The following is an 18,082-nucleotide window of genomic DNA, read 5'->3' on the forward strand; positions in this document are numbered from 1 at the left end:
ATGACGACTTTGCTTATTTTGCATATTCACATCAGAGCGGGGGTATCACTAGTGAGCATTGGCTCACAGATATCTTGTTGTACCAATCTGACATCAACTTCCTGTTAAATGACGACTTTGCTTATATTGCACATTCACATCAGAGCAGGGGTATCACTAGTGAGCATTGGATATCTTGTTTCAATTGGGCAGTTCATGCGCTCCACCATGCCATCAGATTGTGGATGGTATGGGGTTGTGTGAGTCTTGTTGATTCTCAGTATATCCCATTTGTTTGAATAATTTTGATTCACACTTGCGCCCTTGGTCAGTATGGAGAGTTCTAGGTGGGCTGTATTTGGTAACGTAATTGTTTATGAAGGCTTACGCTACTGTCTTGGCCTCCATGTGCGGAAGTGGATTAGCTTCGGTCCATTTAGTGAAGTAGTCTTGAATTACCAGATAGTTTTTATTCCCTCTGGTTGATGTAGGAATAGGACCTAAGATGTCAATCGCAACTCTTTCTCCTGGATCTCCTGCTCTGGTAACTTGCATAGGCGCACAAGGAGTTTACTGTATTTCTTTCTTTTGGCGCAATGTTGACAGAATGCACACCATCTTCTAACATCTTTGTTCATGACAGGCCAGTAGAAGCTTTGCTTTTTTTTTTGCAAGAGTTTTCTGTCTACCAAGATGTCCTCCTGATGGCACATCATGGAATGTTTCTTGGGTTGTTGGCATATAGGCTTTGCATCTACAGTATCAATTTTATGTTTTATCAAGTTTGTGTGACCTTGATCAGCACCCTGTTCAGCTAAAAGATTTGCATGCTTAAGCAGAAACGAACTTGCTTGCTTTCTTTGTTCTGGTGAAAGACCATCGGTATTGTCCAAAAGAGTTTGAATGTGTCAGGTAGCTTTGTGTTTTCTGTTGACTCACCGCTGTCTGCAGGTGTTGTGGTTCTTTTCAGCTCAAATATTCTGGCAATACTTCCTTTTTTATACCACTAAGAGATCTTCATTGTGATTTATCAGCCTCAAAGGAACTGTGTTGCTAGGAGCTGTGGATACAGTGGATCTACTCATCATCAATTCTTCTTTTTTGAAATTCATGGATGGTTCTTAAATTCCATACAGAATGCATTCTGAGGGTATCACCTTACCAAAGATGATCCACTCACTTCTGCCCGGTATTACTGAAATTTCTTGGATAGAAACCATGCAACATTGCACATTTTGCTCCAATAGTACAAATTCATCCATTAAACAAGGGTCATTGACATGAGGTTTAGAGTGCATTCATGTTCAACCATTAAATCTAGCCCTAGGATACCCTGTCCTCTTATTGCTGCAACAACTGCTTCATGTTTTATCAAATTTTATCGCTCTCTAAATTTAGACACTGCTGATCCTTTGGTCTGTAATGTTTTACCATCTGTTGAAGGGAATCCTAAGTATGCCGGTTTGTAATATCGGTTGATTTGTCGATGGTATAGCATCATGTTTTGTAAGACTATTGTAACTGAAGCCGTATAGTGGCCAATGAAATTGGCATCTTTTCCATTAACATTTGTTAGAATGTAAAATCCAGAGACAATTGATGTCTAGCATCCACTCCTCACCTGGCAATTAGGTTGTGTGCACTCTTTATCATTCTCTTTACTAAGCTGACGTTCATTATTTGTCTTCTCTTGTGTCACTCGCTGTTGACATTTGTGGCTAATGTGTCCTTTTGATTGCAATTAAAACAAATGATGTCATCTCTTATTGTCTGTCTGCAAACTCTACCCAAAGAACTATATATGATTTCAGTCAAAATTTGCCCCCTTAATTCGCAATTTTTAAAGTGATTCAGGTACAATAATTTGTTGTGTTATTTTATAAAAGAGTTGACATAAAATATGTTTTTCACCCATTTATTTGATTTATATGCACTCACTGGCAGTATATGACGTCAGAAGTGATGCTATTTGTAAAATTCATTCAAAATCAGTCAAAAATTGACATTTTTCTTATCTTTTATCGAATGGGAAATATAGAGCGACTCTTTGAACAAGAACGAACTTTTTGTCACTTGTAAGTATTGGAGAGATACATCTTTGGTGAAAATATTTTGTTTGTTCAAGCAGTCGCTCAATGTTTCCTTAAAGAAAAACTGCTTCAAAACAAGCCGTTTTATGCTAAAAATGAGAAAATGGCGGGAAAAGGCAAACTTTATGATGTCATATTTTTAAATTGTGGGCACTTAAATCAAAATGAAAATTATGAAAAAACTTCAAATGAATATTTGTATAAATAAAACAAAGAATTACAATAAAATGACAATGTTCATTTAAGGGGGCCATTTTAGGCTCAAACCATATATAGTCCTTTCCCTGCTGCTTTAACTGCTGAATTTTAGACTTAAGTTCCCTGATTTCTGCATCTCTGCCATCATCTTGTTTACACAGGGTTTCAGTGACAATTTTGCCTTATTTAATTTCCCTGTCCTCTTTACTTCAGCTTTCATGCAAGCATCGAATTCCACAGTTATCTGTAATGTTCCGTCAAAGAAAACTGGCCGGGCACGCAGAATTTTAAGACAAACTTCAAACTTTGTCAACGGGTTTAGGAAACTGTCCATAGCTAGTGTATCAAGAACTTCCTTTGGTGCTTTAGGGTACACAAGGGTAACCAACTTTCTAATCGCCTGCCCTAGTTCCAACAGTGACTCACCAGGTTTTCTCTGCCTTGTCTTCAGTTCAGACTTATAAAGTCCTTCAATATTTGTCCGTGCAAAGCAATTAGCCAAGGCACTGACTAATTATGCCCCCAATCGAAGAAGGGAGGGCATATTGCTTTGATACTGTCTTTTGGTCGGTCAGTCCACCAACAGTTTCCATTTATTTTCTTCGCAAAGGATGAACATATTGATATGAAATTTGGTATACAGGTTTATCATTGGGTACGAACGAGCAATTTTTGACAGAGTTATGCCCCTTGACCTTAGAAAATTTCCAATTATTTACAGTTTCCTTTCATTTTCTTCGCAGAAGATGCACATATTGAAATGAAATTTAGTATACAGGTTTATCATAATGATATCTAAGTCAACTGCTATTTTGGGTATGCATACCTGGTAACCCTCCCGCATTGCGCGGGAGACTCCCTCAAAACGGCCCAAAAATCTAACATCTCCCGCAGCCAACCTATCTCCCGCGCGGGAGACAAATTTTTCCCGCAATCGTATTTGTCTTCCCCTGTACCAGGGAATCCATTCTGAATCTTTACATGCAAATTTCAACAACCACTGGGGGTTTTTCTCTGATTTTGAGCTCAAACTGCTGCTGTGTAGCTTGAATATATCAAAAAAGTACTGTCTACCATGATCATAGTATAACATGTTATAGCCCAGTTTACTTTTTATGATTACTTCCGGTTTTGACTTAAATCAGTTATGTATTTTGTTATGCATAGGCCTTATAAAAAAATTAAATGAAAGCTTAAAACATCTTGATTTTACTCTGTAACACCAAAGAAAACAATAACAGCCAGTGGTGTCACTTAACAGGTGCACAGGTAAAGCACCCAAGCCACGTGCAGTGAGTCGTGACTAATTCTATCTGGCCAGCACGGTAGGTAAAAATCAAAGTGAGTTTGGAACAGAGTGTTTATACAAGCTACCGATAAAAGTGAAGCTCGAGGAAAAAGTGTAAAAGCATTTCACAAGAGTTTTTAAAGTTTATAGTAACGGTACTATGAATTACAGGGATGCTATATACATTACAACAGAGATCATTTTTTAAAAATGCTGGAGAAATACATGTTGTTTTGTGAATTAAAAATCTATGATTCTATGCAGTGATGGTTCAATACTGAACAATAAGAAGACTTTATATAAAAAGGGGCACTATTGACTTCTTGTATTGTACCATGCAAACAAAATAATAGTTTTCTGAACATGTACAGCAACACAAGTTGTAATTGCACACTGGTAGTCATAGAAATGATAAAATTTAAAATGATTGCAAATGCATTAATTACAATGGTAAAATAAGGTATCTAACAGTATTTTTAATATATATTTGCATTTCACGTGAAAAAACGTCGTTTACGCAAAATCTCCCCCTTAGCCAAGTTGGTAAGGGGGAGATTCTCCCACATAGTAGCTTTGAAAGGTTAACAGGTATGGGTATGATCTAGCAATTTATACCCCTTGGTCATAGAAAAGTTTCAATTATTTATAGTTTCCATCCATTTTCTTTGCAGATGTTTCCAAGGAAGGGGACATAAGTGTTTTATAAACATCTCTTCTTCATTGAAGTCTGTTTCATTTGTTCAGTTCTGTGCAGTATTCAAAATGAACCTTGAAGTCCATCCAGGCCATCGAAGGTTGATGGGGTAATTCTTGACCTTCACAATTCTGCCAATGTTTTGTCTCTTCAGTTCATGACTGCTGTCTTCTTTCGAGAACTACGTTTTGATAGCATCTGGAATGTCTGCTTTTTATCTTTACAGTGTTAAAGGGCATGCCAAACCTTCAAGAAGTATTTCATACTGTTGTATTCATATGTTAATTTGTTACATGTGATCCTTACAAGGAAATTAAGGTAGGTCCGTAACAATGAAATGATAAACTTCAAGTTGAAGATATCCATGGTGTTACATACAAATACAAGCTGTTATTGTGTGTACTGGTCCATTGATTTAGCATACATTATTATGTTGTGGGTATAACTGACAATATGATATAAATTAATATTTAGCTACATGCTAAGGTTTTGTCATTTAGTGAATGAATACTTGAAATTTGTAAATGTCTGAGAAGACAGATCATTGTGGGTAAGTATGAACTAACCAGTATTGATGCTTACTGACAATCTCTGTGAACATGTGTTGTTCCGTGTTAGTCCTTGTCTGTCCTTTTATGTACCCTAAATGTATTTAACTGTCTTAGGAGATAATGGGTTCAAATCCCATCACTACTGCATATGTTTTCAAGTAGTGTTTTAAGGTAGGTCTCCAAGTTCTAGTATCAACTAATATAACTGTTATGTTTGCATGCTGTTTTATTTCTCCCTTGTTTTGTCTCCAACATCAATCCAATTTAAATCTAAATGATATTGTTTATAAAATTGTTATTAATTATGAATCATTTGCTTTACAAGAAAATGAAGATGAAATGAAAATGATTTTTTTTTCAAATGTTTCTGACAAGATGCTTTATTTTTAACTCCTTTTTAAAGCGCTAAGCATAGCTGTAGCGCTTTTTTGTCGCCAGATTTCTAAACCTACTTCCACTTTCGTTTTCGCGTTTCCTATATACCGCCACCTACTGGCGGATGCTGAGAGGTCGTACCCTGGAGATGACGTACTCTTGAAATATCATAACTTTGCAGTAGGGAGAACTCATTTGAATTGAAGTTATCCTGCATGCAGATGCATTTGTTCTACTAGTATTAAATTAACAATAAGTTTCATTTAAATGTCATTATTTTATATCAGATACGGGTGCTCCAAAACCCATATCATGATGATTTATTTCGAGAGAAAAAAAAGATGGTATATGCATTAAGTTGTGTTTTAGGTGTTTACTAATAAGTGAAAGAATTCTACAACATCAATAGGTTTTGAGTGTTTTCAATTGTAATATCTTACAGTTATGAACACCATGTTTTATATAAAAATAAAGAATTTTTGACGAGTTACTTGAAATACTACAATAAACATATGAAATAATCTGTATAAAGTGATACCAGCTAACCTCGTTTAATTTGCAAATATAATTTTTAGCTCACCTGAGCCAAAGGCTCAAGTGAGCTTTTCTGATCACAATTTGTCCGTTGTCTGTCGTCGTCGTCGTTGTCGTCGTTGTCGTTGTTAACTTTTCACATTTTCATCTTCTTCTCAAGAACCACTGGACAGATTTCAACCAAATTTGGCACAAAGCACCACTAGGTGAAGGGGATTCAAGTTTGTTCAAATGAAGTGCCACGCCCTTTTTAAAGGGGAGATAATTGAGAATTATTAAAAATTTGTTGGTATTTTTAAAAAATCTTCTTCTCAAAAACTATTCAGCCGGAAAAGCTTAAACTTGTGTGGAGGCATCCTCAGGTAGTGTAGATTCACGTTTGTTCAAATCATGGTCCCCGGGGGTAGGGAGGGGCCACAAGAGGGGGATCAAGTTTGTTTTACGTAGGAATATATAGAGAAAATATTTAAAAATCTTCTCCTCAAAAACTATCAGGACAGAAAAGCTCAAATTAAAATGGGAGCATCCTCAGGTAGTGTAGATTCAAGTTTGTTCAAATCATGGTTCCCGGGGGTAGGGTGGGGCCACAATTGGGGGATCAAGTTGTATATAGGAATATATGGAGAAAATCTTTTAAAATCTTCTTCTCAAAAACTATTAGGCCAGGAAAGCTCAACTTTGAGTGGAAGCATCCGCAGGTAGTGTAGATTCAAGTTTGTTTAAATCATGGTCCCCGGGGGTAGGGTGGGGCCACAATAGGGGGATCATGTTTTAAATAGGAATATATAGAGAAAATCTTTTAAAATCCTCTTCTCAAAAACTATTTGGCCAGATAAGCTCAAATTAAAATGAAAGCATCCTCAGGTAGTGTAGATTTAAGTCTGTTCAAATGATGATCCCCGGGGGTAGGGTGGGGCCACAATTGGGGGATCAGGTTTTACATAGGAATATATATAGAGAAAATCTTTAAAAATCTTATTCTCAGATAATGTAGATTCAAGTTTGTTCAAATCATGGTCCCTGGGGGTAGGGCGGGGCCACAATGGGGGATACCTTTTTATATATAGAGAAAATCTTTAAAAGTCTTCTTCTCAAAAGTATTAGGCCAGGAAAGCCCAAATTTGAGTGGAGGCATCCCCAGATCATATATATTCAAGTTTGTTTAAATAATAGTCCAGGGGTAGGGTGAGGCCACAATGGGGGATGAAATTTTACTTAGGAATATATAGAGAAAATATTTCAAAATCTTCTTTTTAAAGACTATTTGGCCAGAAAAGCTTAAACTTGTGTAGAGGCATCCTTGGGTAGTGTAAATTCAAGTTTGCAAAATCACTAGTGGTAGGGCGGGACCGTGATGGCGGTTTGAATTTTTACATAGGAATATATAGAAAAAATCTTTAAAAATATTCTGGGAAAGCTTTTGGTCCAAAACTCAGTACTTAGTGTGAAAGCACAGGTTATGAGATTAAAGGTAGATTTAAGTTTGATGAAACCATGATTCCCTAGAGAATAGTGGGGCCACGAAATGGGGGGGGGGGGTATATAGGAATAGAGAAAAATCTTAGAGGTACAACAACAAAAGGGGCTTGGTATTTACCAAAAAATAAGAGGTGGATAAAAATTGGCAGATTTTCAAATTTTTTTAGCAAGATCTACTGTACTCAGTTGTCAAGATATTTTGATACTGTAATGCTAATTTGATCAGAATTAAGGCAATTGTTGCTCAGGTGAGCGATGTGGCCCCTGGGCCTCTTGTTTTTAATGATCTAATTTATGTGCAGTATGGACAAATTACGCAGTAAAAAAACACTTTACAAGAAGCATGCACTCTGTATACGTAGCTCTGCTAAACAGTAGCGAAATCTGTTTAAAACTAACTAGCAATATCATTATAAAATTACTACAAATGATCTCGATTTCCAGAAATTGCTAAAATTTTAAAATCAAGCATTCTCTTTTTAAACATGCTTTAAGGCAGATTGTTATATAATTGTAAATTTGAAATTTCAATTTTACATATTAAGTGCATTTTTCTCAATAACGAACGATATGATTCTCTACATGTATTTTCATATCAATCGATATATTTTTAATACTTTCTTCCCCGCTTAGCGCTTTTTAGTACTTTCAGTACTTTGATTCTTTATGGAATGAGTTGTTAATTGTCAGACTATAGTAAGGAAATATGTACTTTCAACTCCATGAAAATTTTAGATATTGCAGTTGATTCCTCAGTCAGCCATATCTGGAATTAAGGATGGGGTGGACACCAGTGAAGTCAGGTCTTCCCTTCAGATGTCCCAAAAACCAAGTTGCCTTGAGATACAGCCATTTATTGTCACTGAGGGTAAGATTATAAGTTGCCATGATACTTTGCTATCATTGATCATGTTGGTTTATCACTATGAATGGTTACAGTAGTTATACCCCCACATATGAAGGGGGATCTTTTTGGAAGCACTCTGTCCATCTCTTTGTCTGTCTGTTCTACATGATCAGTCTTCTAAGATATGGAGTTGCATTATTATACCATAGGAGTAAGTGATTAATAATGAAGGAGAAAAACAACTTATTACTTCTGTCAAGACTTAGATTATTCAAGGTTTCATCCATCAAAGAGCTTTACATGGCTATTTTCATTAACTGCAAAGGTTGGGTTTATTGTCTTTTTTCTGCATTGTAAATAAAAAAAAATAGCATTAATGTAACCCAGAGGCCTCGGGTTAAAAGTATGACTAAATAAATAAATAAAGAACAACATTTGTTTTTGTTCCAGCTGAAGAACTTGAAAATCTAGACACTAATAGTGATGTGCCAGTTGTCTCTCAATCTGAAGGTTAGTATATATCCTATGTTTAGTATTCTTTAAACAATTCAACATTTTGAACTACTGGTATTAAACTGAAATTGGTCATTCTGCCCAAGAAAAGTGCAAAATTTATCAAAATGCTTATAATTGTTAGTTTAAGCAAATATAATTATCAATCTGATTAAAATCAGATCTGTGATCCGCTCCAACAAATTCAATGTCGCTACACAAAGATCTCTTGTGTGGCAACATCAAATTAGTCGGAGGGGATCGCAGATCTGATTTTAATCAGATTGATATAATTATACACACTGCAAATATGATCATACCCCTTGCAAACAAAGATTTGGGGGGGGGGGGGGGGTAAATAGGAATCTCCTTGTCCGTCTGTCTTTCCCCGTGTTCCCGGTCTGTGCAATCATGTCAATGATTGCATGTATTGCACACACATGATGGTGGCAATATTGAAATTGTAAGATCATCATTATGTTAATGATTCTGATGGATTTGCCATTCTCAAATGTAAATATAAGTAATATACAGCAATGTGAAAAAATCATCAATGAACTTTTCTCAATGCTGTTTATTTCTAAGATAATTCGATTTAATTGCTAAAGAATTAAATCGCTCTATTGGAGAGACCATTATTTGGGTTTTTTGGGGTGATTAGCATACCCCAATAGCTACTTCGTCAATTAGTCAACCCCACTGCACTTCCTTTTCCTTTTCATCGACGGAAGTGAAGCAGAGGAGAAATCGCTTATCCAGTTTGAAATCTGTTTATTTTAATTCTTTATTGTTAAATTTAAGTCATTCTATCGTAAAATTTTAAAAAGAGAAGTATTTGACCAATATCTTATAGCTTTAGTTTCTCCATTGTTTATTTATTGCGTTTGATGATGCACGATTTTAAACAGTGTTAATCGGCCACATGTTTGAAATTTATAGTGGGCATGAATAATACATTTTCAGTAATTAATTTTCAAGCTACGTTGTTTTTTTCTCATAGTTAGAAGTTAGTTTCAGATAAATAAGAGAGAATGCCAAGGGGGAAACCTGCTCGAAAGAGACCTGCTGTGTCTGTCAGCGCCGAGCGGCAACCAGCCCAAAGTACTAAGAGGAGACATACCGGTAGATCCACCGCAGATCCTTTTCCAGCTGTAGAGGACAACATTAATGCCGTGTCAAACAGTGAATCAGCTACCAATGAGGCTACTGATGCTGTCTGCACTCCAAGTTTGGATTCTGCCTCTGTCAATGGTCCTGGATCGTCTATCCAAGGCAGTACAGCAGGTAATGAAGTTGCCAGTATTTATGACAGTTTGGGGGCAAATGTTTCAGAATTGGTAAAACAAAAAATAGTTAAGGGAGATTTTATTGATTTAGGTCAGCTACTATCCAATCCGATCCCGATGGATAGTAAGCAAACCTTTACAATGTCAAATGGTCAATTGGTCATTAAATGTAAGCGGGCCTCAGTTAAGATTACAAATGTACAGCAGTGGACAGATGCATTCTTGATTTTTTCATCCATATATTCTGTTGTTCACCCTGAAAGTTTTTTAGGATTGTTGAAATACATCCACACTATAAAGCTAGGGGCTACAAGGTGTGCAGGAATAGGGTGGAAATTTTATGATGAGCAATTTAGGATGAGAATGGCTAAAAACCCTAGTGCATCATGGGAAGTCGTAGACCAAGAGCTCTGGCTTATGTATATGATTCCTTCAGCTAACCCCGTGCAAAAGCCTTTAACAGGAGGACGTTTTCTAAAATGTTATGATTTTAACAATTATGGGGTGTGTGTAAAACAACAGTGTCAATATTTACATAAATGTTTGAATTGTAGTGGGCCTCATCCATCAGTTATGTGTGTGGGGTCTTCTAATTATCAACCTGTTGCTAGGGATTTTTCAGGTCACAGATCCCCATCACCGTACAGAAGCCAGGTTCCTTCTCCAAGACCAACTCAACCGCACAGAGCCAGATTCCCTTATGTACCCAGAGCTGCAGGGCCTAGGTTTTCCCCCAATTAATGTGCAAGTCCTTGCAGATTACTTACAAAATTCTTATTATGATAAGAAGAGTGCTGAATTTTTAATTAGGGGATTTGTTGAAGGATTTAAACTCAATTACACTGGTCCAAGGGTTGCTACTAATTGTTCCAACTTAAAGTCTGCTAGAGAAAATGAGCTTCAGATTGTTGAGAAAGTTTTTAAAGAAATTCGTGCTGGAAGAGTTGCAGGACCATTTAGATCAAGACCTTTTCCTAATTTATGTCTTTCACCCATAGGTTTAGTTCCAAAGAAAGATGGTTCATTCAGGTTGATTCATCACTTATCTTTTCCTGCCAATTCTAGTGTAAATTCATTTATTGACAAGTCATTTTATTCAGTCAATTACTCCTCGCTGGATGATGCTGTTAAGTTGCTAAGTTTATTGGGTACAGGAGCACTGATGGGTAAAATTGACCTCAAATCTGCATTTAGGTTGCTTCCTATTCACCCATCAGATTTTGAACTTTTAGGTTTTAGATTAAATGACATGTTTTTCTTTGACAAGTGCCTGCCTATGGGATGCTCAGTGTCTTGTAGTCTTTTTGAAGAGTTTTCAACTTGTTTAGAATGGTTACTAAGGAAGCAATCTGGCCAAGAATCTGTGGTGCATTATTTGGATGATTTTTTGTTTGCAGGTAAGGCAGGCGACAATGCATGCAATGAACTCTTGTTAACATTTGTGGAGCTTTGTAGGGAGTTAGGTATCCCTTTAGCTGATGATAAGACAGTGTGGCCTACAACTTCCCCAATATTTTCAGGTTTTGAATTAGATTCAGTAGAAATGAAAATAAAAATTCCAGTAGATAAGTTGTATAGTTTAAAGAATTTAATAATTTGTTTTCTGGCAAGGAAGAAGGCTACTTTAAAGGAATTTCAGGCTCTTGCAGGAATACTTAATTTTTGTTTAAGGGCCATTCCGACAGCTAGAGCATTTACTAGACGTATTTATGATGTCATGCAAGGCGTTGTTATAAACCACATCACTTTATTGGGTTTCAGTAGCGGTTAAGGATGATTTAAGAGTATGGCTTACATTTTTAAGATTTATTCAATGGCTGCTATTATTTTCCCCAGATTGACTGGGTAGATGATGAACATTTACAGCTTTTTACAGACAGTGCAGGGAATTTAGATTTGGGTTGTGGTGCTTTCTTTAGAAATCATTGGTTATTTTTTAAGTGGCCTACTGAATGGGCTAGTACAGAAGCAATGAGGGACATAACATTCCTTAAGCTTGTACCAATTGTCTTGGCAATCCATGCTTGGGGGAATCAATTAACTAGCAAAAAAAATGTTTTTCGAGTGGACAATGAGGCCTAAGTTGCAATTTTGAACAAAAAATCATCAAAGTCAAAGCGTGTCATGGGTTTGATTCGCCCTTTAATACTGCAATCCATGTTAATTGCTATTCAATTTAAGGCTTGTCATATTTTAGGTGTTCATAATGAAGTTGCTGATGCATTGTCTCGTTGTCAGTTTCAGCGTTTTCGGACCCTTGTACCCCAGGCAGACTTGGAACCAACACCAATACCAGATTCTTTCCTAACCATCATTTCCAGGCTGAGTTTAACAGATTAATTCAAGGTTCTATTGCACCAAATACTAGGCTGGCTTATGAGACAGGTTTAGTTGAATTTGACCGTTTTAGGGTCTCCAGTGGGTTACCTTTAGTATGGCCTCCTCCTGATCAACATATCATACAATTCATTGTTAGCTGTTCTGTAAGAGGTTTGTCATCTGCATCTGTAAGAACCTATCTGTCTGGCATTAATTTTAAATGTAAACTTCAATGCACACGAGACCCCACCCAAAATTTTGTTGTCAAAAAGCTGTTGTCAGGCATGTCAAGATTAATAAGTACCACTGATGTTCGACTTCCCATTACACCTGCTTTGTTGGAAAGGTTAATAAATGTACTTCCAGTTGTTTGCAGCTCCTTGTATGAAGTTAAATTATTTTCGGCCGTTTTTTCGTGTTCATATTTTGGTCTATTCAGGGTGAGTGGGTTAGTGTTGGATAGCAAGAAAGGCAGTTGTTCCCATGCAATGGATGTCTCCAGCATCCAATTTTTCAGGACAATTCAGCTGTTAAATTTATGTGGCCCATTCAAAAACAGATCAACTTGGTAGGGGAGTTGTATTGATTTTGCCTGCAGTAGAGGGTAAGGAATGTCCAGTAAAGTTGTTGAAGCAGTACTCAATGCTGCGTCCTAAAATGGAAGGCCATTTCTTCTGTCATTTTGATAGATCACCACTAACTCGTTACCAATTTAATGCCATTTTAAAGAAATTTCTGTCATGTATTGATGTAGATATTAAAAAATACAAATCGCATTCCTTAAGGATAGGTGGCGCCACAACATCCTCTATCAATGGCATTTCCGATGGTCAAATTAAAGAACTTGGGCGTTGGGAGTCAAGAGCTTATAAGCGCTATATACATGTAACCTCAAAGTTACTTCATGAATGAAGACTTGAACTGTTGCCCCTTTTTCTGGCGGCTTACTTGACGTTTTTATATCTTGTCTGTTCATATTGTAGTGCACAGAAATGTTGAGTTGTTTACTGAGTATTTTGAATGTGTTTTTATGTTTGTATGTTTGTATATATCTATATATATATATTCTTTCAGAAGTTGTTAAAGTGTGGATTGTTGGATCCTCAATTATTTGGCAAGCATTTAGTCATGCTAGGTTGAATGGGGGGTCCAATCTTGATTTTTCTCCAATGGAAGCTAACATATGGTAGCAGGGAAAAGGCGGCATGAGATGGTGACATCTCCTCCCCAAATTCAGGCAATTGTTACGGTATGAAGACCCTCCACATTTTCTGGTATTTCATTGTGGTGGTAATGATATTGGTCAGATTAAGTCTAACGAATTGCGCAAAAAATGGAGCAATCTTTAGATGCACTTTCTCCACTGTTGCCAAGAACAAAAATCATTTGGTCGCAAATACTTCCAAGACTGAAATGGCGTAATGCTAGAGACAACAATGCTCTCAATTAGACACGGGTGCGAGTAAATAGCTTTGTTGCTACAAAACTTTTAGCACACCAAGGGGGTTACATTCGCTATCAAAAGATTACTCCATCCGACAAAAGCTTATTCAAGGGAGATGGGGTGCATTTGACTGAAAAAGGCAATGAAATTTTCCTTAAAACCTTGAAGAAAGCTTTGAAGAGGTTTATTTCGTCAGGTGTAGGAGTTTACTAGTACCCTTTGTCATAATTATGTAATGGCCATGACATACACTTAATTCTAGCTAAATACTAGTCATAAATTAAACATTCTAAATTCTAAGATTATAAAAGGAATAAGGAATCATTCTTTGAGTATTATGAGGTGATAATTTCGGTCGGGGCGTGGTCAAATCAAATAAAGCCCGAAGGGCTTTATGATAGATTTGACCACGTTCCGACCGAAATTATCACCTCATAATATTCAAAGAATGATTCCTTATTACTTATATTTATATTATTTCTAATGTGCACGATTAAAGATCTAATAATTATAACATTTTTACCGTTGTTTTAATTCGTATAATCATGCAAACCCCACTGGCGCCCCAGGAATACGTCATTTGACACTTGCATCACACGTGTGTTGTACATGAAAACTCACAGACATGTATTGAAGAGTCAAATTTGCAAATTTATTAAGTCGATACAACAAAATATCAAATCAAATATCATTTGATTTTTAAAAAAAATGTGTGTAGTTGCAAAATAGTAAATAACTAGAGTGTTTATTTCGTGATAGCGGAAGGTACTTTCCTCCTGCGCGGTAAGGCGGTCGATCTACACCTCAGTCGAGATTGTACTTGATGGTAATGGAACAGTTCTCAAAGCGGGAGTTATTCAAAACTCCAGAATTAATGCTCGAGTCTGACATGGTGGAACAATTAAGTTCATTTTTGACAGGTAAGTTGGAATTTTCAGAATTATAGGGAACGATTTGAAGATTCTGTGATTGTTGGCCGGAAATTACACATGAATCTTCAGATGGATCATTTATTTTGACACTTGCGGTGGTTATTGTAGATAAAGTTGCACTCGCACTTTTTTTTGGGGTAGAAGACAGTTCACGATTATAGCTACGTATGGAAGCTTCGTTGCGATGCCCGGAGAAGTACATGATGTGTCTTGCTTCAAATCCAGCGTCGTTCATGGCCTGAATTGCTGTCGCTCTTAGACAGTGAGCTGTGTAACGTTTGCACCCGGCGGCCTTGCAAATATCCGGAAGGAAATTAACATATGATCGCTTTTTCATGGGATCGGCTGTGTACCATATGTTGCAATCTTTCGGGTAAGAAATGGCATCTTTAACGCATTTATTGAAAAGATGAGACGCATTTGGGTCCGTTTTAGACAAGAAGAACTTCAACATCTTCACAGGACAAGTTTCGTTTCCAGTTTCATACATTCTTTTGTCGTTCAGTGCTTCAAGTTTGTGAATGCCACCTTGATAGTTTTTTTGTTTTGTTTCATGCTTCAAACAAGCATATATGGAGCCTTCTTCGTCAACTTTGAAATCGAAGGAATCTACCCGAAGCTGATGATGGAATTCAAGACCACGAGACACAAAATGTATCGCGATGATGTACCACTTTGCAAGTCGCAGATTGACTGGAGAAGAATATGCACTCTCCAGGTAAGCAGAAATTTTCTGTAAATCTGATTTGTGAATGATCTCCTTATGAGTTGTAGGGCGAGAAGTTCCAGTGACCATTTTATGCTTCATGAGACCGGTCAAACTTTTATTTGCAGTTTTGAATGCTTTATCGTTTACAATGTCTATATTTCGACCGATGTCGGATAAATGCCTGTTTATGGCGGCTCTGATTGCTTTCATGGTATTTTTATGATATTCGGAGGTATGCTCCTTTTTCGGGTTTTGGGGTTTTGCTTCACAGTAAAAGCGACTGAGTTTTTTCGCCAGATCCTCCTCGCAAATCTCAGCCAGATCTAGAGGGACTCCAAACGTTTCAATATGCCAATCTGTAATAGAAAACGCACAATGATATCCATGTTTTGACAGTTATTTGAGAAAAAACTGTAACTGCATAATATGGGCTGTTTTTGTTTGCGTTTAATTGCTGCTTACTAATATTCACTTTTTTAAAAAAAAGAAGCGTACCTGTAAGAATCTTTAAACCCCATTTGGTGCTTTGTTTTGTAGCCTTTGATTGTGTGAGTTCCTGAATCCTTTAATTTCGTCGTCGGAAAGCTTGGCAAAACGAGTACTTGTTGGTGTTTCTGGGGCTGGCAACCCGGGATCATCGGATTTTTTCAAATCGGCAAATGCCTGTTGGGTTAATGTTATATCGAAGTCCGAAACGACCATTTCGGATAGAAAATTGTCAAAATCAGAATCAAAACCTTCTAATTTTAATTCTGGCAGGAGGGCTTCATAATTATCCCCACTAAATACTTCAAAATCGCCATATTTTACCGCATCTGATATATCGTCGTTCATGGTGGCTGCATTCGATCGAAATAAAAAATGAAGTGATCAGCAGACGATCATTATAAGAAATCTATTCATCAGCAGACGAGCCGTTTATATAAAATATTTAAATTGCATATTAAGATATTTTTCTATAAATTTTATTTTAAATGGTAACCTTTACATGCTCATTTTAATTTTCATTCATTTTGTGTGCGAAAAGAAAACATTTCAAAACCACTACTTTTTTTATTTAGCACATGCAGTGTATTACTACGCGCGCCGTGCAGCCAATACCGTTTTTCGGTTTTGCTATAAGACACGCCCATTTTGTGTCACTCATATTTTTTGATGTTATTCGGTTTTAGGGTTCAAAATTGATTTGTAATGTTATCACAGACAAAGACAGTTGAAAATGTAAATATATACTCTTAAACATCATAAGTTAGCATCTTAATAATTGTGTTCAGCTACCGCCCTTATGGCAGTGGACACTCCGTGTCCATATGGCGCAATCTTTAGCTGAATTTAGTGAGCATCTGTTCCCAGGGCTCGCTACAACTCTAATTTTCAATTTGCTTATTTGTGTCAAATTTGATATGTTTTATTTGCTAGTATGTTCTTTAACAGTTTCATATGTATATTCCCATATTTCTGATTCATTTGCATATTTGACATTTTGATGTGCATTTCCATTTACATGTATTAGCTATTTGGGTTGCCATTATCGCCCTATTTACATGGGTCGGTAACCTTGGTTTCAAATGTAGCCAGTAAATAATTGTAAATTGCTGAAAATTTTCTATTACATGTATTTGCCATTTGGGTTTCCATAATCGCCCTATTTTCATGGGTCGGTAACCTTGGTTGCAAATGTAACCAGTAAATAATTGAAATTTATACTGTAATCCAAAATTGTAGTGTAGCCATGGCCATTATTCGCCAATAAATATTACAGTTATAGTTTTTTGGTTATCTCTAATAACTTGAATTATGATATTTTCTTAACGGGGTGTATCATTTGTAAGCTTGCAAGCTCAAGTTCCCTCTTGCTAGTTTTCTTTAAAATTTCCTTTTACTTCACAGAAGAATCTTCTTTGTCAGAACTGTCTCACAGAAGAATCTTCTTTGTCAGAACCGTCAACTTCTAAAGGTATGAAAACAAGAAAAACACAAAACAGAAACACAATTCTATTTTGCCTTACATATGTGAAAAGAGAAAGCTTTTTCCTAATTAAAAATAAAAAATTTCTAGTTTATAATATTAAGATTTTAAAAAGATTAAACAAAATGTTCTGGCATTACTCTATATCGAGATAAGATTTATTTTCCGTTTATAAGGAAAATGGAAAGCTCAAACATTTAATGAGTACAGCTACGGATCTCAGCGCCTCATTGAAATTGAGGAGGAGAAGCTTTCAATCAAAAAGCAGAGACCAGAAATTGAAAAAGAGAGGCTCGAGATTTTGAAGAACTTTTATGCTTTGTTTTCTTCTTCAAATGTTCAATCTGTTTGTAATCTTTTGTCTGAGTTTAATTAGTAATTTCGTTTATAATTGCGTGAAACTTCCACCCTATGTGAGACCAATGTTTTTATACCTCTGCTCCAAAGGAGAAGGGGTTATACTGTTTTACCCTTGTGTGTCTGTCTGTCTCATGACTGTCCGTTTGTTCATCTGTCAGTAACGGTAATTTCTATCACAGTTTTTCAGCAACTATTCATTACAGATGCTTGAAATTTTAACACACTATTTGTTTAGGCATGCCAGAAGATAGGATTTATTTTTGTACCAATCAGCTTTCTATCAACTTTGCTCATTTTGCATATTCACATCAGAGCTGGGTATTACTAGTGAACATTAGCTCACAGATATCTTGATCTGCCTTTTCTAACCATTATTACAATTACAATTACTTGTATGGAAGCAGCATTTTTAATTTGCTGGTTATTTTAAATTTTATTATAATTATCCACTATATGGACTAGAATATTTTTGTTTATGTTTTAAAGAATGTGAAAACATTAAGTACATGAATGAATTGTTTTGGAAAATAGACTTA

General features: G+C 36.3%; 2 protein-coding genes across 2 annotated transcripts; both read left to right on the forward strand.

Moving 5' to 3' along the window:
- Positions 1-1,434: 1,434 nt before the first annotated feature.
- Positions 1,435-17,562, forward strand: LOC128182319 (uncharacterized). Its single transcript, XM_052850902.1, has 5 exons — positions 1,435-1,440; positions 7,924-8,055; positions 8,479-8,545; positions 17,139-17,174; positions 17,363-17,562. Exons 1-5 carry the CDS (start codon positions 1,435-1,437, stop codon positions 17,560-17,562), a joined length of 441 nt encoding a protein of 146 aa, XP_052706862.1.
- LOC128181501 (uncharacterized) lies at positions 9,559-12,704 on the forward strand. Its single transcript, XM_052849924.1, has 2 exons — positions 9,559-9,811; positions 12,052-12,704. The coding sequence occupies exons 1-2, from the start codon at positions 9,559-9,561 to the stop codon at positions 12,702-12,704; spliced, it is 906 nt and encodes a 301-aa protein (XP_052705884.1).
- Positions 17,563-18,082: the final 520 nt, after the last annotated feature.

The sequence above is a fragment of the Crassostrea angulata genome, chromosome 4, assembly GCF_025612915.1.
Source record: "Crassostrea angulata isolate pt1a10 chromosome 4, ASM2561291v2, whole genome shotgun sequence".
NCBI lineage: Eukaryota > Metazoa > Mollusca > Bivalvia > Ostreida > Ostreidae > Magallana > Magallana angulata.